At 36.1% G+C, this 26,274-nt stretch overlaps 2 protein-coding genes across 11 annotated transcripts in view; both read left to right on the top strand.

Annotated features, from left to right (window-relative positions):
- Positions 1-11,889, top strand: part of LOC128505412 (von Willebrand factor A domain-containing protein 5A-like) — a 29,979-nt gene extending 18,090 nt beyond the window's left edge. For 4 of the 9 annotated variants that reach the window (XM_053475809.1, XM_053475827.1, XM_053475835.1 and 1 more), the window contains 7 exons: positions 7,392-7,421; positions 7,908-7,925; positions 8,070-8,090; positions 9,573-9,590; positions 10,664-10,815; positions 11,435-11,558; positions 11,701-11,889. In XM_053475809.1, the coding sequence (XP_053331784.1) occupies positions 7,392-7,421; positions 7,908-7,925; positions 8,070-8,090; positions 9,573-9,590; positions 10,664-10,815; positions 11,435-11,558; positions 11,701-11,780 (443 nt within the window). In that variant the 3' untranslated portion in view covers positions 11,781-11,889. Of the gene's footprint in view, positions 1-1,792; positions 1,840-7,391; positions 7,422-7,907; positions 7,926-8,069; positions 8,091-9,572; positions 9,591-10,663; positions 10,816-11,434; positions 11,559-11,700 lie in introns of those variants that run through there. The other 5 variants (XM_053475818.1, XM_053475852.1, XM_053475843.1 and 2 more) reach the window with 4 other exon arrangements.
- A 1,767-nt stretch (positions 11,890-13,656) lies between these two features.
- The window catches only part of LOC128505468 (von Willebrand factor A domain-containing protein 5A-like), a 119,070-nt gene continuing 106,452 nt past the window's right edge, over positions 13,657-26,274 (top strand). For both annotated transcript variants that reach the window (XM_053475909.1, XM_053475917.1), the window contains exon 1: positions 13,657-13,799. In XM_053475909.1, the coding sequence (XP_053331884.1) occupies positions 13,760-13,799 (40 nt within the window). In that variant the 5' untranslated portion in view covers positions 13,657-13,759. The remainder of the gene's footprint in view (positions 13,800-26,274) is intronic.

Below are 26,274 nucleotides of genomic sequence, written 5' to 3' on the forward strand. Positions count from 1 at the left end.
ATTGTTTTAGGATGTAGAAAACTTAAATAGAATTGTGACCAAACTTCTGATTGGTTTTATATACAGTGGCGAGAAAAAGTATGTTACCCTTTTGGAATTTTATGGCTTTCTGCATTAATTTGTCATTAAATGTGATCTGATCTTCATCTAAGTCAAAAGTATTGACAAATATAATGTGCTTAAAATAATAACACAAAACTCATCTGATCTTTCATGTTTTTATTGAGAACAACCATAAAAACCATGCACTCCTAGTGGAAAAAGTATGTGAATCCTTGAGATAGTGACCTCAAAAAAGCTAATTGGAGTCAGATGTTAGCATAAATGGAGTCTAGTTAAGAAAATGAGTTTGGAGGTGGGGACTAGAGCTACTTTGACTGATAAAAACCACTCAAACTTTTTGAGTTTTCTCCGCACAAGAAGAATACGCTTATGCGGGCCATGCCTTGCCAAAAAGAGCTTTGAAACCATTTATGATCAAGAATTGTTGATTTTCAAGAAGCTGAAAGAAGTTAGAGTAATTTGGAAAAATGACTTGTCACACAAATCCACACAGGCTTTTTTATTATTTAAATAATAGTCATGCTTTTTTGCTGTTTGTGTCCAGCATTGAATAATTATTTGACCTGGCTGGAACATGGTTGCGGATTTATGACTGAAAAAAAGCTGCTCACATCGGCCCCCACTTTCATTTTGTAAAAGGCAGCAAGTATATATTTATTTAGCAAGTATATATTTGTGCTTTGTTGTTTTCTGGGTTCTATTATTGATGTAACCCTAGATATGAGGTCTTTGTTATATTGTTAACACCTCTGTAACACCTCTGCTTTTAATTTTGCTTTATGTTGGTCGTGACAGTACAGTTTCATTATCCGTTATTTAGGGCTCGCTAGAACATTGTTAACTTCCTTAATGGCCGGATATTGAAATATTATTATGTTGATAACAGATTCCTTTTTGCTTGTGTCAAAATGCAGTTATTTTTATGTTCTTGCTAATTTGTTTAAATCCTTACCTGCTCGATGTGGGGACACAACGATTGAAAAATTAATCGAACTCGACTTCAATGGCTTCAGAGCCGATTTTAAATCAGTTGACGTCAGGAAAGGTCGGTAGCAAATTTGGCACAGTGGAATGTGGAAGGGGAAGATGAATTCCCAAATGTATTAAAAATTCTTCAGGAAAATGTGAGAATGTCTGTACGTTAGCTGAAACTCTACAGGACTCTACAGATGCTACAGGACAATTATCCAAAAAATAATGTTTTCAAAAAAACAAAATCTGCCCTTTGCAGTGGCCAAGTCAGACCCCAGACCTCAACCCAATAGACGTGCTGTGTTATGACTTGAAGAGATTCATACACATAAGACGTCTAAAGAATATAACAGAGTTAAAGCAGTTCTGCCAGGACGAATGGGCTAAAATTCTTTTTGAACAATATGCAGGTCTGATCCACAGCTACAGGAAGCGTCTGGTTGAGGTTATTACTGCCAAGGGGGGTCAACTAGTTATAAATTCCAAGGGTTCACTTCTTTTTTTTTTCCACTGCTAATTTGAATAAGTGTGCTGAATAAAGACATGAAAGATCAGTTTTTTTTTGTGTTATAATTTTATGCACATTATATTTGTCAATACTATTGACTATATTAAGATGAAGATCACATTTTAATGCAGACCATGCAAACCATGAATTTCCAAAAGGTTCACATCTTTACATCTTTATATAAATGTCTGTACACTGTATGTGTACTGTATAAAATATTTCATTAACATTTGTCTAAATTGCCTACAGTGATGCCAATGGCAGTCAGTAACTATGCATGATTCTTTTTCCTTTTAACTACATACATGTCAGATTTTAAGGCAGTAACATTAAGTGTATTTGTGCTCAGATCTAAATTTACAGTAAGTAAGTAATAAATAACTGCCTAGTTGTCCATTTTGCCACTCTGAAGATTTTTTTTCAATGTTATGTTGATTTTTGAAGTAATAAGAAGTATAAAAAATAATTTGCCCCAAACTATTTTACATAATACTTTTTCTGTAAAATATTAGGGCATAGTTACCTTATATTTATGTAAATGTTTAAAAGTTTTATAGTCAGTATAATTAGTTTCCATCAACAGATTCCATTACTAAATGTAACCTTATATCTCCTTATTGTGTCATTAAATAAGAAGTAAACAGGCCAACACACCTGTTGGCAAAAACCTGGCCATAAAGCTGTAGCTTTAGTTAATTTTTTGATTCCTCTTGAAACTGTAAATATAAAGGGACTCTGTAAGAAATGACTGTAATTTCAAAAGATATTGCAATTAGTAATTAAATATAAAATTAAAATATATGAAAATTATCTGACAGTTCGACTACTTACTGTATGGGCCTACCAAAAGGAGTGTTACTATGCCGTGACATGGCCAGATGTTCAAATTTAAATGAAATATAAAGTCATTTCAGTGCTGCATTCTTGCTGCAGGGGTTACTTGAAAATAATTCAATTCAATTCAATTCAATTTTATTTGTATAGCGCTTTTAGCAATTTTCATTGCCGCAAAGCAGCTTTACACAGTCAAAAGAATTATTTAAGTTTGTATGAAATGTGAATTTGTATGAATCAAAATGGTCAGTTTGTCCCTGGTGAGCAAGCCGAGGGCGACAGTGGCAAGGAAAAACTCCCTGAGATGGTAATAGGAAGAAACCTTGAGAGGAACCAGACTCAACAGGGAACCCATCCTTATTTGGGAGAAACAGAAAGCAGTAAATGATCTGCATTTATACAGTGTGTAGGGTGGAAGCCAGTTCAGCTATAATAGCTGATGTTAATTGATGTTAATATGCAGTCCAGGTAGTTATTGAAGACCCAGGTAGACTTGTAAGAAGTTTCAGTCCTGAACTATCGAACTGTCAAGTCCCCAGAGAAACAGTTGCCAACACCAGTCAAGGCCAGAACCATTTTCTAGGTAGAGAGAATCATCCCCAGACCCCAGACGCATTCCAGAGAGACACACGGGGCATCCATGTGACGAGATAAACACTGAGACTGTGTCTGAGTCCCGAATACTATTTGAAAGACTATTCCATAATTTTGGGGCTTTGTAAGAAAAAGCTCTGCCCCCAGCTGTATTTTTCATAATACGCGGTACTGACAAGCAGCCTGCATCCTTTGATCGAAGTAGGCGTGGCGGAAACTCAGGTACACTAGCAGTTCGCTCAGGTACGCGAGACCATTTAATGCTTTATATGTCAAGAGTAGTATTTTAAAATCAATGCGAAATTTCACAGGGAGCCAATGGAGTGAAGATAAGATAGGGGTGATGTGCTCATATCTTCTGGTTCTAGTGAGGACTCTCGCTGCTGCATTCTGGACTAGCTGAAGCTTATTTATGCATCTAGCTAAACAACCAGACAGTAAGGCATTACAATAGTCCAACCTAGAGGTGATAAAAGCATGAACTAGTTTTTCTGCATCGTTTAGTGACAATAAATTTCTTATCCTGGCAATATTTCTGAGGTGAAAAAATGCTATCCTGGTAATATTATCTACATGAGCTTCAAATGAAAGGCTGGAATCAATAATCACACTAAGGTCTTTTACTGTTGCATTTGATGGAACAGAAAGGCCATCTACAGTTACGGTGTGATCTAAAGTTTTACTCCTAGCTGTATGCGGTCCTATGTCTAGAACTTCTGTCTTATCCGGATTTAGCAGAAGGAAGTTAATTAGCATCCAATTTCTTATGTCCTGCACACATTGCTCAATTTTAGTAAGCTGTTTTTTCTCAACAGGTTTTGCTGAGACATATAACTGTGTATCGTCAGCATAACAATGAAAACTTATACCATGCTTACGGATTATGTTGCTCAGAGGAAGCATGTAAAGGGAAAAAAGCAGTGGACCTAAAACTGAACCCTGCGGAACGCCAAACTCCACTAGAGAACATGCAGAATAATCACCATTTAAGTCTACATACTGATAACGATGGGTCAGATAGGATCTAAGCCAGGAGAGGGCTGTACCCTTAATTCCTACTACATTTTCTAATCTGTGAGAAGAATAGCGTGATCAACGGTGTCAAAAGCTGCACTGAGGTCAAGTAATACAAGCATAGTTACACAACCCTGATCAGAGGCCAATAGGATGTCATTTACTACTTTAACGAGTGCTGTCTCTGTACTGTGATGAGGCCTAAATCCTGACTGATACAGTTCATGTATGCCATTTCTATGTAGATATGAGCATAGCTGCTCCGCTACTATCTTTTCCAGAATCTTAGAGATAAAGGGGAGGTTTGATATTGGCCTGTAACTGGACAGCTGACGGGGATCGAGGTCAGGTTTCTTAATTATTGGTTTAATAACTGCTAATTTAAAAGATTTTGGAACGCTGTGCGTACATTATTTCTGTGACACACTTGAATTGAGACAAGATAGTGATCTGAGATAACTTTAGATAGTGGAATTGTGAATAAATTTCTTATACTTAATCCGAATAATATTATTAAATCTAAAGTGTGACCTGCTTTATGAGTGGGTCCTACTACACACTGATTTACTCCTACCGAGTCCAGTATGGACATAAATGCTGTTCTCAGAGGGTCTTCTGGGTTTTCAAAATGAATATTAAAATCTCCAGCAATTAACACTTTGTCTACAGAAACGACTAGGTTTGAGAGGAAATCTGCAAATTCACTAAGAAATTCAGAGTACGGCCCTGGAGGTCTGTAAATGACAATTAGCGGGTTCGACTGAGCTGACTTAATATAGTTAAATACATTTATGTTTATAAATAAATAAATAAATAAAGTAAAAAAAAACAAACACAAAAATAGATACACAGTATATATAGACTGTGTATATCATATTTACTATGTAAGCACACTTAAGCACTCACGCATGGATATGAACAGCTTGACAGCAAAACTATTATATTAAAATATTTTTGTGACATAAAAGGCTGTCTACAACACTATGTTTAATTTGAAAACTGTTATGTAACCTTATTTTTAGAAGCTTTGGGCTCTCAGGCTTTAAGCAAACCATGACGGGTAGCGACCCAAATTTGTTCTAAATGTGTTCTAAATGAGATCCTCAGTCAAATGCGATCATACACAGAACCTATTTAAAATAGTATCCGTAATGTGTCTGCTTGTGTAGTGATGATACAATGAAATACACTCACTCTCACTCACTCATCTTCTATACCGCTTTATCCTGTATTCAGGGTCATGGGGGCCTGGAGCCTATTTCAGAAGACTTAGGGCACGAGGCAGGGTACACCCTGGACAGGATGCCAATCCATCGCAGGGCACACGCACATACAACAATAAAATAATTTTTTTTTTTTTAAATGCCTGAGAAATATTTTATCTTCTTGGCTTTTACAATACTTTGATTGTCACCCAGGCTGCTCTTTACAATTTTAAAATACATGTACTTTGTCTTCTTTTCTGCTTGCACTCAGCTCTCCTACATGAACCACGGGAAGCACAAGTAGTGTCATTTATCCAGGGTGCAGAGATACCTTATGCTGCAAGTGATTAATTGGTTCAAGAAGTTAATGTGTTAGAAGCAGGAAAAAATGTGAAAGTATCTGAGCAGCTTGGACAAATGCGACATTGTGATGGCTAGACAACTGGGTTAAAGCATTATTTGTTGTGTTCTGGTATTCAGTGCTTGGTACGTACCAGAAGTGGTCCAAGAAATGACAACCACTCATTTTTTTAAATGAACTGTGACAGGGTCGTTAGTGCTCAAGGGCCTTTGATGGACAATAGGAGCAAAGTCTAGCCTGTCTAGTCTTATTTCATAGACAAGTTACTTTAGCACGAATTGCTTATAAGGTTAATGCTGGCTATTATAAAAAAGGAGCCGGAACACAGTGCATCACAGATTGCATTTTCAAAAGCATCTACAATGGGCATGTGATGTGGATAGCCAGTTGTATGTGGGTTATTTATTTGGGGAAGAGCGTACACCAGGATACACTATAAAAATAAAGGCAAGCTGATCTAGTGAACTGCTGGGCAGTGCTATGCCATGTGAATAAGTCTTAACACTTAATTAATTTTTTTTTCACTGTCAGTGGACTTCATCCTGGAATAGAGATTAAATGTGTACATCTTTTTCTTTAGTTTTGTAAATGGATTTAAGTAAAGCTGTGACTATTCAAATAGTTTTTTTAGTTAAGCCAAATTCAGTGTTATTTACCAGTTTTTAAATACTTTACCAAACTTTTTTAATTAATAACTACCTGGTTAAACTACCTAGTTTGTTATTTCGAGATAGATATGTTGCTTTTGGAAGTAAAAATAACAACCTCTGCTGCAAACTGTTTTGTGTTAGGACATTATGAGCGGATCCTTTGGGTGTTGAGATCTGGGAAATTTGGAAAATGGGAAATTTGGAATTTTGCCAGCATTGACATTTCATTTTTAGCAATTTGTGCTACTCTGTCTTTTCTGGGGCATCGGACCAGACGGGCTTGTCTTTGCTTTCCACAGGCAGAGATGAGCCATAGGTGTTCATGATCCTGCCACCCCTTCACTTGTATGTAATTGATAAGTTATTCAGTTCACCTCACAGTGGTGTTAGTGTTGTAGTGGATTGTTGTATATTCTAATAAAATAATCGAGATCTAGTTCTTAAAAAATAAATTAGCTAGTAGCATTATTTAATGTGAATGTACATGGTCTTGTTTGTCCCATTAGCTTTATATCTGTCTGCTAGCTCAGATCCATGTTACATACAGTATCATGGGATCCCAGTCTTGCTGCACATCTCTATTCTTAGACAGATGCCCTATAAACATTTCTGGCAACCTTTTTTAGCACCTATTTTTAATCATATAGCTGTATTTGTTTGTATGAATGTTTTTGTAAAATTTGTTAAGCATGGCAACTGCATCACAAGTGTTTTACATTATCTCATTACACATCTGAGCAGTTGAGGGTTGAGGGCCTTGCTCAAGGGCCCAACAGTGGCAACTTGGTGGTTGTGGGGTTTGAACATGGGATCTTCCGAATGGTAGTCCGATCACCCTTTGTTTTACAACATGAACGGGGGACGGATAATAGTAGCTGATCATTAGATCTTTAAAACCTAGAAGCTTCATAGGGTGTGATAAGATTGCAGATATAGTCTGGAGCAGAATTATGCAATGCCTTATATGCAAAAAGAAGAATCTTAAAATCAACTCTGAATTTTACAGGAAGCCAGTGCAATGAAGCAAGAATTGATATTGGCCTTAACCACTGAGCTACCCCTGGCCCTATGTACTAGCATAGTACATGTGTTGTACAAAACCATTTGACTGGGTTGTCATTTAGAACCAGACCTGGTATATGCACAAAGACTTACTGATGCACTTATTATATTTTTGGTTTGCGGTACAGGTATGCCTATGAAGAAGTCACTTAAATGCTGTAAGTTTTATGTACTTTTCTCTTATTTATTTTATCTCCACTGTGTCGATGGCTTACATCCTTTGTAGAGATTAAAGGTGTACAATATCTGTGTTAATGTTCCAATGATTAGTCAAACCAATATCAGTATTATTACCTTGATCATTTTTGCAAATGCATTTGACAATACAGGTGGTCACTAACTTACGAACATTCGAGTTATGAACCAGTTACTAATTTCAAGGGTTCACTTACTTTTTCCACTGCCAATTTAAATAAGTGTGCTGAATAAAGACCGAAAAGATTAGATTTTTTTTATGTTATCATTTTACACACATTATATTTGTCAATACTCTTGTCTATATTAAGATCAGATCAGATCAGATCACATTTAATGCAGAAAACCATGAATTTCCAAAAGGTTCACATCTTTACATCTTTATATAAATGTGTGTATACCGTATTGTATAAAATATTTTATCAGCATTTGTCTAAATTGCCTTACAGTAATGCCAATGTCAGCCAGTAAGTATGCATGATCCTTTTTTCTTTTAACTACGTATATGTTAGAGTTTACGGCAGTAACATGCTCACTACATGGCCGTGATTTTTATGAAAATCATAATGCCTTGGTGAGAGAATGCTAAAGCAATTTTTTTTATGTTTCAGGGGCAGGAGGCTTTGGAGGAGGTAATGTTCATCATTGACTTTATAATACAACTCTTGTGTGTATAGACTGTGTATTTCATTTATACCATGCGCACACACACACACGACAGGTAGCGACTCCATTTTCAAGCAAAACCCAGCACATTTTGACAAACTAATCACATCGACTCTTTCTGTTACATTATCAGTATAGTAGAACTCCTAGGCAAGTTTGAGTAATTAACAAGTGGTGTTCATAAATGATTGTGTGTACAGTTCTCACAGACAGAAGCGTCTCTTTCGCAAGTTGGCGACAAGTTATCCACATTGCTTATTGTCCATGATACCTTCTATGATACACATCACATGTATTTACTAAGCTGGGTGGAAAACTGTACTGTAAGCACTGTGGTAAAGTTAGCTTGTACTGTAGTGCTGCCTTCTGTTTGTAGTGTCTGAAATGCTGACCTTCCAATAACTCCTTTAATGGCCCAAAGATGTGAAAATCGCTTGGAGCAAGGTCAGAACTATACGGGGGTTGTAGCAGTTAATCCTCGAGTTCATGTAATGTGCAAGTGGTGTCCATCAATGATTGTGTGTACAGCTCCCACACATGGTTCCTCAAGTTGGTGACAAGTTATTAATCAGTTTTTAAGGATCAGGGGTTCCACTCATTGAATGTTCATGAGAATGACTGCAGCTACTCTTGCACCGTTCAAATGTTTTACTGTGACTAAGAGTCTCATTGCCGTACTGTGCTTAAAGTTGTCATGAAACCTATTGACATTTTAAGAAGAATTTAAGCTCAGTACAGTGATGAGATTCTTACAGTATACATGTGTATGTTTCTATAAACTATTTAGTAAAAACAAACTGCAGTAAAAATTGTATTTTTATTTAATAAAATGTACAGAACCTACTGGTAAATGTTGGCAGGGCTGCAGCAATATTAACATCTTCTAAGTTTAAAAGATTAAAATACTTATTGTTGAATATAAACCAATATTGAACTTTCCGCTTTTTATTTATATTGTGGAGGTAAACCATGTTCTCTGATTTTGTTAATAAAGTTAAATTGAATAATGAGATCACACACGGTAATCATCCGAATACATAGGGGAAATTAACACTATTAATAATTACATTCATGACACCAGATGTGGTTTATCATCAGTGGAAGAGATAAAGCCATGTATCTTACCCAAAATCTCATGGTTAGAGAATCCAGTCCTATGTCCTAAAGAGCTGACAGTACAATTCAAGTTTTCTAGATTGTCCACCCTACAACCGTCCTGTAAATTAATTGTTAATGCAGAAATGTTTATGTATTAGAAAATTTATTAACATTATTTAAATAGTTGACAATTCAACCGTTCTGCTCATAAAATGATACAGCAGGTAGATATTGTGTTCTTTTTAGTCTCTTTAGTTTCACATCTTTTTATATACGTGTGTACAGTATACCGTATGTGTACTGTATTTGTATAAAATATTTCATAAGCATTCGTCTAAATTGCCTTACAGCAATGCCAAGCGCAGCTAGTAAGTATGTTTTCTTTTAACTACATATACTGTATGTCAAGGTTATGTGTGTGTGTGCGTGTGTGTGTGTGTGCGTGTGTGTGTGTGTGTGTGTGCGTGTGCGTGTGTGTGTGTATATATAAAAATATTATTCAAAAGTTAGGATAACACATGTCAAAAAGACTAGTTTTGTAATAACAGATGGTAGCACAAGACTGTATGCACAGTTACAGGAAGCACCAACCTTCATAAGTCAGTGTGCCAAAAAATATTGTCCTGTCTGTATCTGGAGCTGTGCAACTGGTGCTTTTCTGACCATAAGCGTTACCACGATCTGCGATTTTATCTTTGACAGCAAGTTAGAACAAAGAGTGAATGTGAAATTCTCTTTGAAACTGGGCAAATCTGCCACAGAGATGTTTGACATGATTCAGCTAGTTTATGGCGATGCTGCAATGAGTTATTTGAGGTGTTTTAAGTGGCACGCGCAATTCAAGAGCAGGAGAACATCACTGGCAGACGATGCAAGATCAGAAAGACCTTTAATAAGCTTAAACCCTGAAAATGTCAAAACCATTCAGCAACTTTTGCATGATGATTATCAGAGAACAATACATAACATTGCTGCCGATGTACAGTGTGTCATACAGAATAGTTCAGGCAATCCTCACATGTGAATTAAACATGCCCTGTGTTGCTGCCAAGTTCATCCCAAGAAGCTCATGCGTGCTACATGATACTCTGTACTCGTAAACCAAGACTTAAAAAAAAATAAATAAAAATAAATCTTTGCTTGTCTTGCGGAACACTCGCAAACCCCATTACTCGCAATCCGAGGTTCCACTGTATATTGTATAGTTTATAAGAACACACACACATGTATAAATATTCAAATGATCAAATTGCAGTAAAAAGTTGGATATTATTAATTAATAATCCTTATGATGAAATTTCTCATGAACAAAATCATGAAACCTATGATTATGTATTATTACTGTACAAACATACAACACATACATAATCTACATATGTGTACTGTGGATATATAAGTTGATGTTTACTAGTACGATTTATGTGTTTGTATATCTATATAGTTCCCAAACTTGAAACTTCTGATGATTTAGTGGACCCACTGCTTCAGCTGATTTCCCTCCAGAAAGCTTTGGGTTGCTGGGAAATGACGTCTTCAATGGCAGAGGTGTTTGGAAAGACAGAACAAGTGCTGATGAAGCATATCCCTGAACAGGTCAATAAACCTTACATGTATATGTAGCATTATGTATGACCCAAATGGAAATTTTTGGGTTAGTTTGGTGAAGAACAATGCATTTTCCAGCATGATAGAGCACCGTGCCATAAGATAAAAGTGATAACTAAGTGGCTCAGGGACCAAAACGTTGAAATTTTGGGTCCATGGCCTGGAAACTCCCCAGATCTTAATCCCATTGAGAACTTGTGGTCAATCCTCAAGAGGTGGGTGGACAAACAAAAACCCACTAATTCTGACAAACTCCAAAAAGTGATTATAAAAGAATGGGTTGCTATCAGTCAGGATTTGGCCCAGAAGTTGATTGAGAGCATGCCCAGTCGAATTGCAGAGGTCCTGAAAAAGAAGGGTCAACACTGCAAATACTGACTCTTTGCATAAATGTCATGTAATTGTCGGTAAAAGCCTTTGAAACGTATAAAGTGCTTGTAATTATATTTTAGTACATCACAGAAACAACTGAAACAAAAATCTAAATGCAGTTTAGCAGCAAACTTTGTGAAAACTAATATTTGTGTCATTCTCAACTTTTGGCCATGACTGTAGATGCTTTTATCCCAGTTGGTATACAGTATTTCCTATTTGTTTCTGAGTATAGGTGAAGCCAGATGTCTGGGCTACACTTCTGGCTCTGATTTGGTTACATGGCTTTAAGATTGATGCACAGGTCGAGTGGCAATTTTTGGCCATGAAAGCAATAGCATGGATCCGCACTCAAAAAGGTAATCTCCATGCTTCATCAGTTATTTAAAATTAAACAAAAACAGCTGAATTTTACTTCTCAAAATATTTCACATTTTGATTAAATTGTCTTGGTGGCATGATGATGATGATTATATGTATGTGTGTATATCTGTGTTTTAGTGGTCAACCAGTCAGAGTGTGTGCGGGTAGGTAACTCTCTACTGGGCTGCCAGGTTGAAGAAGATGCTCTTGGACTCTGAAGATTTTACCCTCTTACAGCATTCACACAAAAGCCTTTGAAAAATTGGCATAATTTCTTTTTCAACTTATATATATTAAAAAAGCTTTACTTTACTAACTAAATTTTGGTTATAAGCAAAGGAATTATTGACATGTTTTGGAAATGAATACAATATTATTAATCATTTAAAATATTCGTTGGTTACATCATATACACTTTTTGGCTTTGTACTGCCTTTTACTATATACTGTACTTTTATTATATCTGTCAGCTTAATTATTTTAGTTTCAATTAATTACATTTTTACATAGCAAATTGCTAAATTGTGGGTTCTTTTTTAGCTGGCTGATGTTATTTGGGAATCAACTTAATAAAACTCATTTATGCAATCCTATTTGTAAGCATTTATTCGTGTCATTTTTATACCTTTTTACATAAAGCTTTTGTTATCTTCATGCTTGATTCTTCAATTAGCTTTTAACTGACAGCTTAAACAGTAAGTCTTGAAATGTGTGCAGTAGTTCTAATTTAGATATTTTTTAAAGGTTTTAAATAAAGAACTATTCATTCATAATATTTTAAATGCAGATAATAAAGTTTTGGATAACTTATCATTACTTTTGTATTTAATGGTATATATTACTTAATTACTTTGTCGTTGTACAAAAATAAATAAATAAATAAATAAATAAATAATCGATTTCTGTGACTACTGTATAACCATGCATGGGTTTTGGCACCAAATTGGCTGGTTTGAGTGCTTTAGGAACTCATGACCCACTGGTGTTTCAAATGCAGATGTCAGTTGTACAACCAAGAAGAAAAACAGTCACATGCAACAGTTGTTTAACTTAAACATTACAAAATATTAACATAAATATGCAGAAAATATGCAGTGTAGTTTGTGTATGGTCAGTGTTAGACAAAATAGCTGGGAATGTGCAATGGGGGCATCAATTGCTGAACCAATTTATTGCAAGTCTTAAAGCTTTGCACTTATATCATTACACTGTAAAATATAATATTGTGCCGTGGACGACCAGCATGCCTTGCGGGGATGTCAGTGTGTTCACCATGTTGGGGAAGGGTGTTTGGGTTAGTGGCTTCGGCCCTGTTTGTGTGTGTGGAATGTGCGCCAGTTCATGCTGAGGCTGAATTGGATGTAGGTTCCTGTGGGAATGTGTTGTTCATGCTGTTTGTTAGACTGCGTGAGTGAAATAAAGTACTCCCAGCCATTGCATTGGGCAGCAAATTAGCTCACTCGTCTCTCCAACATTCTTTCCGGTGGAAAAACACTACAATATATTATTTTGTAACAAATTATTTAAAAATAAATAAATCAATAAATAAAAGTCTGCCCCTGCCAAAAATGTAAGCTGGGTAAGTCTTCTATATTGAATGTCGAGAAATGGTTCTCCTCGCACAGTGGTTTTCCTTTCTGTTTTTTTTTTTTTACTTTACACCCACTTCAATTAAGGAAATGCTGTTAGTTAATTGACTGATTAGATAAATGAGGTGTGCTGGGAACTGAGAAAACACTAAAATGTGCATGACATGTGGTCCCTAGGACTGGAGAACCAATATTCTAGCAGGCCTGCGTTTACCATCAACCTCACTTTTAAATCTGCTGTCATCATTTAAGAATGTACCTAATTATTCAACCACATGGCAGCAGCACAGTGCACAAAACCTCACAGCTACAGGTCAAGAGCTTCAGTTATTTTTTAAATGAAACACCACAATGAAGAAAAATTGTGGTCTATGTGACTTTAACTGGGGCTTGGGCTTCAGTACTAAATGGATTAAAATGATTTTTTTTTTTTTTTTTACGCCTACAGGTTTAACTCAATCCTGCTGCAGGGGTCTGCTAACTACAAACTGTAGGAGTGGTTTTGGGCTGGTTTACTGTCAGTCTGAAGTTAGCTGTCTGTAAATACTCTCCCACTGAGAACCGTTATTTTCAGGGTTTTACGAAGATTCCCACAAAAATAGAGCAAAATGGTGGACTGTGGCTTGTTGACAAACAAGAAGGAGGCTGGTAAGATTGTTTAAAAAGTGTTGCTTTTTAAATAAGAAAGTGCTCTTTTTCTCTCTCTCTCTCTTTTATAAATGTCTTGTTTATGATGCGTTTCTCTAGCTGTACATGAGAAATACATTTAGTTCGCTGTCAAAAGGCTTGTGGACACATGTTGCATGATAAAGGATATTATGGAATATAAACAACCTTTCCCTTTGGTTAAGACAGTTATAGAGTTATATACAGTCACTAAGTCATTTATCATTCCATTACATGGAAATGAAAAAAAAAAAAAATCACTACTACCAGTGTCACGGTTTCGCCCTTATTTTTTCGCCCCTCACTCACTAAGAGAAACCGAAACTAGCGAACTCATTCCCTACTGCACCGACCGCGGGGAAACTTGGTTTTATATTCGTATTTCCAAATTCAATAGCTGCTAAAATAAACTCGCAAATAAGATATCCACATACATATATTTCCAATCTACATAGTCTTTGAGCTACACCCGCTTTTCTTTCCTTCGATTATACATTTTCGAAAGCATAAACCCCATTATTGAATGATTTAGGGATCATCGGAAAAATGCAGCACACCAACAAAAAGCGTAGAACGACAGAGAAGCCCCTGTCACCGAGAAGCCCATGTCTGCAGCCTGCAGATTAGTGATGGGTCGTTCATGAACGATTCGTTCTTTTTGAACGAATCTTTAACATGACTCAGATGAACGAGTCGTCCCGAAGAGTGATTCGTTCATTTTCTATTGGGCGCGCATGCGCAAAGCATCGCAAAACCTCCCTATGTTATATAATATAATATAATATAATATAATATAATATAATATAATATAATATAATATATACAGGAAACAGAAGTGAGTAATTACCTTTGAGTCTTTCGGTCCTGAGTCGTTCGTTCTTTTGTCACGTGACTCCCATAGACGCTATGCAGTACTACACAGGAAACAGTATTGAAGGAACGGTTCTGCTAACGAGTCCCCGAGTCGTCCATTCTTTTGTCACGTGACTCCCATAGACTCTATGCAGTGCAGTATTCAGGAAACAGTATTGAACGAACGGTTCTGCTAATGAGTCCCCGAGTCGTTCGTTCTTTTGTCACGTGACTCCCATAGACTCTATGCAGTGCAGTATACAGGAAACAGTATTGAACGAACGGTTCTGCTAACGAGTCCCAGAGTCGTTCGTTCTTTTGTCACGTGACTCCCATAGACTCTATGCAGTGCAGTATACAGGAAACAGTATTGAACGAACGGTTCTGCTAACGAGTCCCCGAGTCGATCGGTCGAAGATGGCGGGCAAGCAACGTCTTCTGAGCTCTCGGTATTTTGCCCCAAATTTACTAAAAGTTAAATATTCTAATTAATCAAGTTTACCAACAGTAAAGTGAACACTCTAAGAAGAGATTGAGGTGATTTATAGTTGGTTTTCATTTTCAATTTTAAAGTTTAATCACAGTTTAATGCGGACATGCCGAATGGAAAGACTGAACAAAGATTACCCACTGCCTCTGGCAAAGTAATCGGGGATCATGATTACTCCCTGATGGATACAACAAGTGGGGGGACAAAGAGAAAAAATCCCCCTGTTACTCCAACGAAAAGTACAGCACCTGCTTCGAAGGTAAAATCTACGCAGGATTCTTCAGAAATGTTAAACGCATCTCTTGTCGAAGCTATTGAAAAGCTGACGTCTAAAATTGATAGCTTCGGTGACCAACTGAGAGAAAACTCAGTCATGGTGGCTAGCATCGCCAAACTAGTGGAGCTGAATGCCACGGAGATTAAAGAGTGCAAAATCAAGATACAAGCCATGGAGAAAGAAGTGCCCCGTTTAGTAAAAAAAAACAATGAGTTGAAAGAAAAAGTCACGGAGCTGGAGCGTTACAAGAGACGTTGGAACCTTAAAATACATGGTTTGAAGGAAAAAGTCGACGAAAAACCCAGAGATGTCGTCATGAGTATTCTGTCCAAATTAGCGCCGCAGTGGAGCACTTCGATGGAGTCGGTAGTGGATTCCGCTCACCGTATTGGAAGGAAAGAAGAGGGGAGAGACCGCCAGATTATCATCCAGTTCACTATGAGATTCCACAGGGACTCCATCTGGAAACTGTCCAAAAACTCTAAGATCTGCAAAGACTTGGGGATCCACTTCAAGCAGGACTTCTGCAAAGCTGACAGAGAGGCTCGTGCAGCTGCATGGCCGAAGATGGAGCAAGCTAGGGCGGCAGGACAGAACGTGTACTACAGAGGACATGTCGGCTACATCAACGGTAACAGGTTTACTATGGATTAGGAAATATTTTTAAACCAAAGCGGGTAATTGCTCCTCTAGCACAGGTTGGGTTGCACACCTCGACGACCTAATGTTAATAACTTTTCGGCAAACCGTAATAAGCTTTGGACTTGTTTATGCTTTTGTGATTAAAAGGCAATGGTGTTAGATTACAATTGGTAAAAAAGAGGGGAAGGAAAATTTTTTGAATGTCAGTATGTAAACTTGATATGAATGTCTCTCTCTCTCTCTCTCTCTCTCTTTCACTCATTTAATTAATATTCTAAAGCTCGGATGCTTTTGGGAAAACTGTTACATTTGAAGGAGTGGAGAAATAGTGAAATATCGTTACCAGAGTGTGTTCACTTGGGTTTTAAGTTAATGAAAAGAGTTAATCTGTTGGTTCTTAAAAAAAAAAAAAAAAAGATTGATAGGGGCCCATAGCAGTGTTTATTAAAAAAAAAAAAAAAAAAAAAAACTATGTTAATTCTTTTTATTTATTTACTTTTTACAACCAGATGTTCACTTATGTTTCACTCAACACTAGGGGTCTTAGAGATTCTATTAAAAGAAAGTCTATTTTCCTTTCTTTTTAATTTGTGTTTTTGAAATATATAAAAATGTTTTGATTTTGGGAAATATATATGGATACAATAATCATAACCAAAACAAAATTTTAATGTCTGAGGTTACAACAGTTGTTAAGGATCTATGCCATAGGTATCCTACTGAAGATTTTATTTTTGGGGGGGATTTTAATATGGTGATGGACGATTGGCGTAATAGATCTCCTTCAAAATATCTGAGACACCACTACAATCCCATATTGCTTGACTTCTGTAGTGTGTTTAAATTGATGGATGTATTGCGCACTAAAAATCCAAGTATTCAAGTTTTCACATGGTTTAAACTAGGGCTGCACGATTTGGGAAAAATGTCACATTGCGATTATTAAGGTCAAAATTGCGATTTACGATTGCGATACGATAAACAAGTGGTATGACTCAACTTGCTTGTTATCAAGGAAAATGCACCCACATTACTAATAATGCTGAAATTTTAATTTCTCAACTGAGATATAGTATACAGTGCAATCTAGCAACTAGAAATTAACAATGTTTTCTAATTAAAACAAAATTGTACAAATTTAAATAACAATAACATCTTTACATTATTGAATTAAATTACTTTAAATTAACTTCAAAATAAAATTTAAAAGTCAAAAGTACAGATAAATAAAACAAATACCCATTTAAAAAAAAAAATTTTTACATTTTGTCCCAAAACAGGGACATTTAAGGAGGATGTAACATATACTTTATTGGTATTCTTATCAAATCACTCACCATTTTTAATCTAATGATGAAGAAGAGATTAAAGGAAAGAAAAGTGTTCTTTAAACATATAAATTTTAGAGTCATGCTAATAATCATGAAAATAATTTAATTGAGACATTTCTAGTGTTCTTTGTGACACAGATTTCTACACTGTATTTCCATTTATTCTTAAATAAATCTGTTAATAGCTGTCCTCTCTAACGTACAGTTAAGTAGCTTTAAATATGAAAAGATTAAATTAATTTAACATACCGATGGCTAAATAAAGTCTATGCCCGAAGCACTGAAACCTAGTCCAGTGATTAACCCCCCCCGCTTTGGCGATGTATGTTCTCTCCGGTGTGATCGTCAGGGAATGTTTGCAGGCAACGGCTTTTCAGTTCAAACTCATTGTGCGCGGTTAGGCTAATATATGTCTCGGTCGTCCTGCTTGACCAAAGGTCCGTAGGGGTTCAAAAGAATTTCACTGCAGTTATTTCAAGTTGAACGTCGCTACGTCACTTACTGAGACTTACAAACACATCTGTAATAATGTGTTGTTTTGTTTTGCTCACACTGGGTTGTGCTTTGTTTGGTCTTTTTACTACTCTTGGCTTTTACCGCCATGCATTTATCATACTTTTCTGTGTTGCTTCAGGTGCTGATATAAATTTGTCGTGTTGCCACCTGATGTAGCGACTTTAGTTTTGCCAATTTTGTGCAGTACCTCTTTCTGCTTAGTGTCCGATATCCTGAAACCAAAATATCGCCAAATAACAGAGGTTGCATTTTTTCTGGGCACAAGTTCAGCGTCGGTCTCTTTTGTATCCATTTTCTTCCGTCTCCACACTGCGCTGCGGAAAGTCACGTGACCACCAGCACGCGCGCTACACGAGACTGACTGGTTATTTTATTTTTTTTTTTTCTGACATAAGAAATGGCCATACAGCTCTTAGAATGAATGTCTTGTTACATCTGCGACCGCATTTGTTTATTTAATATTGTAGCGTTTTTACGCCGAAAGAATGCTGGAGAGACGAGTGAGCTTATTTGCTGCCCAATGCAATGGCTGGGAGTACTTTATTAGGCACACAGCAGGTATGGCATGAGCAGCACCTTCACTCAGGAACCTACATCCAATTCAGCTTCAGCCTGAACTGGAGCACATTTCACACGTCACACACCCAACACACACACAACAGGGCCGAAGCCACTAACCCAAACACCTTTCCCCATCATGGTGAACACACCGACATCCCCGCAAGGCATGCTGGTCGTCAGCCGCCGCCCCGCCCACGCCACAATATAATCGCAACATTTGCTGTAATGTAATCGCATAGGCTGACATCGCGATTGCGATTGCGATATGAATAATCGTGCAGCACTAGTTTAAACCTAATGGTTCAGTCAAATCCAGATTAGATTTCTGGTTAATCTCTGAATTTAGATCTGGTTTGGAGTCAGATTCTATAGTTTAACTGATCACTGCATAGTTAAGCTTATTCTTAGACCTACAAATGCTTATCAAAGGATAAAAGGTTACTGGAAATTCAATTCAAACCTTTTGCATAGTGAACCCTTCTGTCACGAAATTATAGCTATTATAAATAATATAAACGGAGACTCAGATTTTAAAACTTATAGAGAGAAGTGGGAATATTTAAAGTATAAAATACGTCAGATCTCCATATTCCATGGTAAATTATTAAGCAGAAGTAGTAAAAAAAAAAAGAATTAGAAATTATTAAAGAAATAAACAGCATCTGTATTAAATCTCTCTTAAGTGAAAATGATAAACAAAAGATACTTCTCCTCCAATCCTCGTTAGACAACATTTATGTTGACAAAGCCAAAGGTGCATACATAAGATCGAGAGCAAAGTGGATAGAGGAAGGGGAAAGGAGTTCAGCATATTTTTGTAGACTGGAAAAAAGGAGACAAGAACGTAACAGTGTTAAAGCTTTACTGATTAATAACCAAGAATGTACAGATCCTGAAAAAAATTCTAAGAAAATTTATTGTTTCTACAATAATTTATATTCCTCCTTTTATTCACATACAGATGCTGATGCTTTTTTTGGTCGTGTTAAGGATTGGATTCCAACAGTAGATGAGAGTTTCAAAAATGCTTGTGATGCAGATTTTAGTATGGAGGAAGTGGAAAGAGCAGTGAATTGTTTATCATTAGACAAATCGCCTGGTTCAGATGGATTAACAAGTAATTTTTATAAGCATTTCTGAAAGTATATTAAAGACCTAGTTTTTAATATGTTGAAAGAAATATCAGAATTCAATATTCTTCCAACTACTATGAAGCAAGGCACTATCACTCTTATCCCTAAATCTGTAAAAAAAAATCCTAAATTAATAGATAATGTTAGGCCCATAACCCTGCTTAATAATGATTATAAAATTTTAACTCAAATTTATGCTAACAGATTGAAAACCGGAATTTCACAGATTATTTCAGAGACGCAGTCAGGTTTTTTAAAAGGACGCTCAATTCACAATAATATTCGACTTGTGCTTGATTTACTGGATTACGATTATTTAGTTGAAAATGGTTTCATTTTATTTCTAGATTTTTTTAAAGCTTTTGACATGATTGAACACAAATTTATATTTCGAAACATTTGGTTTTGGAGAAAATTTTATTAATCTAGTTAAATTAATTTATAAAGACACAAATAGTACAGTTATGTTACCAAATGGTATGTCTCCAAGATTTTCAATTAACAAAGGAATCAAACAGGGTTGCCCCATCTCTCCTCTGCTGTTTATTGTTGCAGCAGAGATGCTTTCCATTCTTATAAAACATTCTGAGTTTAAAAAACTGACAGTATTTGGAAAACAGTTAGTCATCAGCCAGTTGGCAGATGACACAACCATATTCATGAAAAATATTGACCAAGTTCCGAAAATTCTCCAAACCGTTGAGTTTTTTTCAAGGGCTTCTGGTTTAAAGTTAAATCTTAACAAATGTGAATTATTACCGATTCATAATTTTCCTCTGTCAACCGTTTACAATATCCCTGTTAAACACACTGTTAAATACCTAGGTATACATATCACAAAGGATAATACTTTACTTAATACTGTAATCTCAATATTTGGAATACCTTAGATAAATGTAAGTCATATTTAAACTCGTGGTCTCAAAGAGACATTTCTATTATTGGCAGAATTTACAAAAATGGAATGCATCTCTAGACTTATTTACCTAGCCTACTCAATCTCTTTTCCTAAAAATGCAATAAAAGCTATAAACCAAGCTAACTTTAGTTTTATTTGGAAAAGAAAAACGCATTACATTAGAAAAGGAACGATGGTCAAAGAATATGAAAAAGGAGGTCTAAAAGCCCTTGACATTGAATGCATTAATGGTACAATAAAAATAAATTGGCTTAAATCCTTTGATTTGAAATTGAAAATAGTTTTTGGTTTCATATCCCCACCCAAATATTTATGAAATTAGGAGGTATCCATTTTTTCCTTAGGTGTGATTATGACCTTAAAAAACTCCCTGTTAAGTTATCAGTGTTTCATCAACAGGTTTTACTTTATTGGAAAATGATCTTTAAGCATAATTTTAGTCCCCATAATGTTCCTTTATGGAACTGTAGATATGTTGTAATTAGGAACAAATCCTTATTTTATAAAAACTGGTGGGAGAAAGGAATATGGCCTGTCATGCAAATAATAGATAATACTGGAATAATGTCTTTTGAAAATTTTTAGCTTCAAATTTAATTTATTTGACAGAAAGCAATATGATAAAATCATCAAAGCTATCCCACAATCTATATTTCAGATGTCTTGTAATTTATTGCAAAACAATATTATACCTTGTCTTCCTCAGCTTTTGGTGAATGGACTTTCGATTACTAGTATAAATTTATCCAATATTGTAATCCGGAATGTTTTTGTTAAAGAACTATATCTCTTTTCTTCAAATAAAAATTTAAGGACAAAGTTAAATTGTTAAGAACAAAATATTTGAAATTTCCAGTGGCACCAAAAGTAAAGGAAGTCCATTTTAAAATTCTCAATGGAGTGTATCCTTCCAGAGAATTTTTGAGATCCCGCTTGGGGTTTGATGCTAACAATTGTTCCTTTTGTGATGATCAAATTGAAACTACAGAGCATCTTTTTTATGATTGTAAATTTGCTTGTGCCTTTTGGGAAGATTTGCACTATTGGTTATTTTCTAAAATTGAAGATTTACATGCTTTAACAAAGGAAAATGTACTATTTGGCTTATTTTTGAAAGATGAAACACATGATTTAGCAGTTAACACAATTATTATTCTTGGGAAGTTCTTTTTGCACAAGAACAGATTTCTGAAAATGCTTCCAAATTTCTATATATTTCACAAGGAACTATGTCTTTACTTTCTGTCACTTAAACGAATGAAGAAAAAGAATGCCTTAAATCTCTGTAAATTAATAGAACATCTTGAACTTACTGAAAACCCCTAGTTAATTTTATTTTATTTATTCATTTTGTTTTATTTATTTACTTTTTCATTCTTTTCTATGTTATGCTTGTCTGCTGTCTGATCAAGGAATGTTACTTTTTGGTACCAGGCCATGTATGGTTGTAATGTTTACTTATGTTCAACAATGTTCAAAAAAAAAAAAAAACCAGCCGAAAAAAAAAGAGTCCCCATTTTGTTTGTTCTTTTGTCACGTGACTCCCATAGACTCTATGCAGTACTACTCAGGAAACAGTATTGAACGAACGGTTCTGCTAACAAGTCCCCGAGTCGGTCGTTCTTTTGTCACGTGACTCCCATAGACTCTATGCAGTACTACACAGGAAACAGTATTGAACGAACGGTTCTGCTAACGAGTCCCCGAGTCGTTTGTTCTTTTGTGACTCTCATAGACGCTATGCAGTTATATTTAAGTATATAAAATAAACATCAAAGAAAGTATTATACTGTTGCTTTTATTTTTTTTTTAAATTAAATAATTTAAATAAAAAATAAATTGGAAAGTTTAAATAAACAAGTGAAAGTTTTTATCCTATACACTACAGTATAAGCCACAACAATAACATATAGTTATCAATATATTACAATATAAAGCCTAACATCAAAATTGTTTAACAAAAAATTAACACACAAAACACACAGACACACTGTGACCTGGTTCAGAGCAAGTTTGCATTGAAAAAAACAAGTTCCTGGACTTTGGATGGGCTCAGTCTGTTTCTTCTGTCAGAGATAATCTGCCTTGTCTTAGAAAAAACTCTCTCAGATGGCACAGATGTAGCCACAATACAAAGTCTAGCCTTCATTACTTCAAAGAGGCTTTTGTAAACAGGGGAACTCTTTCTCCACCATGCCAGAGGGTCTAATGTGCGGGGTAAAAGTGGCTCTGCAAGATAGGCCCACATCTCCATCATTGTATCTGAAGTATGGGAAGTGGTGGCAGAAATTGGCCTCATGCTTGCTACCCTTTCGTCAAAGTCCTCCCAAAACATGGCTGTTGCAGCACAATCTGGAGCAGTCTCCTCTTCACCCTGAGTTGGGTTAACATGTGCTGCAGCTGTAGTGATCCTCTTTACTGTCTCATCTGCAGCCTGTTGGTTGACAAAGGCTTGCTTTTTGAACCTTGGGTCCAAGTAAGAAGCATCAGCAAGTTTCTCAATAAATTCAACTTTGCCAAACCTTCTGTTCATTTCAGCCATGAGGGTGTCCACTAATTTGTTAACTGGTTCTAGACAGGATGGATTTCTCTGAAACCTGACAACAATCTTCTGAAGACCTCTTGTCATCAAAATGACTTTGGAGGCAGTCACAAACCTATAAAGATGAACAATTATATTTAATATAATTTCTTATAACTTGTAATAATTATTTTATATAAAAAGGAGTTATTTCTACTCTCCTGCTCATAGATCTGATATAACATAGTAAATCTTCCCAGCTGCTATCTTCCTGTCTCCTCTTTCATCTGTTCTTAAAGGTGCAAACGCTCCCACGCTCTTCTCTGTTCATGTCTTTCTCTATCTCTCTCTTTGTCGACCCCCCCAACTCAAGCCATCATCTTGTGATTCGTCTCTGGATGGACAACTCTCTATCTTCCTCTCCTTTGATTCTTCAGGATCTCACCAGAACATTTACAATGGTTCATGATCTTTGTAGTAACATATGTAGATGGCACAGGCGTTTGGTCAAACATATAAAAACCCCATCTTTTGCTATTAATAAACATAGACCTTTCTGACAGACAATGTGTGTGTGTGTGTGTTTGACTAAGTCTCTCCTTGCACCAGAAAAGCTTACCGAAGCACAGCAGACAGACCGAGCCATTGGCTTCTCCTACTACGCAACTTTACATAACTAAATCAACATCTATATTGTACATATGATTAGCTTATTGTAAGTATAAAAATAAATAATCTTGTATAAAAATAGAGAGTTTAATTTTGTTTATTTTAAATGATAAGCAAAAAAAGTTAAACTACTTACTTTTCTCCGCTCCGCTCCATCGTTCTTGGTATGAAACTGCCCATTTAGGTTTGAAGATGTGGTCTCCGTGCCCGAACTGATTCTTGGATGGTGGTGGGTGCTGCGGGTAAATTGGCAGGTGTGGACGTAGTCAACGAGTCAGTTAAGGGTCTGGCTGAAGTAATGCTGCTGAAAACCGTTCCAGCTGCAAAAGGGCCACTCTCTGTTCTTACTTGTGCTAACAGCACAGTTGGGTGAATAGATTTGAGGTGTCTCTTCAAATTAGAAGTACTTCCTCCTTTGGTGGAAAAAGTCTTCTTGCATAAATTACACTTTCCCACGGTGGCTGAAGTTGCCAGAAAATGTGTCCAAATGTCACTTCTTTTTCTTGTGGCCATTCTCTTGAGCTTGTTAAATCAGGTTTTGAGGATTCCTTTCTCTGTGCCTCATTTAGTGTAAAAGTGTGGGGATGGATGGGGAGGGGTGGCGGTTCCCTTGGAGATAGGTTTGAGTGACAGTTAAACTTACTGGATACACCCTGAACTTTGTTTGACCCCAACACTTTATATTAGTATTTAGGTGACATTTGTTTGACCCAATCATTTGTAGATAAGTATTCAAATCTGTTATTTAATTTTATATGACTGTGTCCCTTACTATTTTTTTTCACAAAATATTAAGCAAACGTTATGAAGCAAATGTTTAGTTATTAATAGTATTATTATTTGCAACTAATTTGCACCTAATATTAAATCCAAGCACATGTTTACACATTTTCCAAAATAAATAAATAATAAATACAAAAATAATTTCTGAGTACATTATATTTGTATAATATTTTTTATTAAATGCAAAAGTATACATCATTGACAAGAACATACACTCGATACATTTACTGTCAAATTTTTTTTTTGCATGCCTTTTTATTAGATCATGATAAACAATAATATCAATATTCGGACAAAACCTGATCTATTTCACTGCATAGCGTCTATGGGAGTCACGTGACAAAAAACCGAAAGACTCGGGGACTCGTTAGCAGAACCGTTTAATACTGTTTCCTGTGTAGTACTGCATAGCGTTTATAGGAGTCACGTGACAAAAGAACAAACGACTCGGGGACTCGTTAGTAGAAACGTTCGTTCAAAACTGTTTCCTGTATACTGCACTGCATAGAGTCTATGGGAGTCACGTGACAAAAGAACGGACGATTCGGGTCGGAAGATATGACAGGTTAGCTGCTTATTCTGTTGATCATGTCTTTAGCTGCATTGTAATATTTTAATTACTGAGACTATAGAAAAATTGTGTGTATGAAGTCGTGTTCGGGGTCTGTTTATTGGAAATTTAACATTTTATATATTTTATTCTGATCAATAGAACGAAATGAACGAAATGACTCAAAAAAAGATTCGTTCATTTTGATGAACGAGATTTAAAGAACCGAGTCACTAAAATGATTCGAACTTCCCATCACTACTGCAGATCGGGGCGGGGCTGAATCTGGGGCGGGGCTGCAAGTGTCGCCCCGCCCATGTAGTTTCTCATTGGTTGTAAATAAATTAATGACATCAACGCAACGGTCCACCCACAATTCCTCTCATTGGTTAGTGAAATAAATTGAAGGAAATGCCGTTGGAAACAATACTTATGAATTATACATTTTATACAAATGCTGAATCCTTTGCTTATTTATTTAGCTTTTAGATGCGTACAAATCTCACTTATTATTTTTTTTAAATGTACGCTTATGACAGGTTTGTGGTTTAAGGTTACATACATTTACAAGTGAAACTTATCTTTCCGCTGCTTAGTTCTCCCATTTCTGGCAATCCATGACTATAAATCAAAATGTCAACCAATCAAGTTTATTTACAGCTTTTTATAAATATTGTTAATAACATACATAAATGTGGAATATTCTTAGCAAAAGTATCCACTAGAGGTCGACCGATATATCGGTCGGCCGATATATCGCGGCGATATTTGTCATTTTTTAATATATCGGCATCGGCCGATATCCTTGTTTAGTGGCGCCGATTTAAAGTCAGGCACATCCGCGGGCAGTCCCATGTTATTGATGCGGTGGAATGTGCTGCTGCCGCGTGTGAAGGACCCCAAGCCAAAACTTTAATGCACTAGAATGCACTTCAGATGTTCTGTGTCATTTATACCGAACACAAATGTTGCTGGTTGCTAGTAGTGCTGCACGATTAATCATATTGCAATCGCGATGTCAGCCTATGCGATTACATTACAGCAAATGTTGCGATTATATTAAATAAACAAATGCGTTCGCGGACGTAACAAGACATTCATTCTAAGAGCTGTATGGCCATTTCTTATGTCAAAAATAAAAAATAACCAGTCAGTCTTGTGTAGCGCGCATGCTGGTGGTCACGTGACTTGCCGCAGCGCAGTGTGGAGACAG

Source organism: Clarias gariepinus, chromosome 2, assembly GCF_024256425.1.
Source record: "Clarias gariepinus isolate MV-2021 ecotype Netherlands chromosome 2, CGAR_prim_01v2, whole genome shotgun sequence".
Lineage (NCBI taxonomy): Eukaryota > Metazoa > Chordata > Actinopteri > Siluriformes > Clariidae > Clarias > Clarias gariepinus.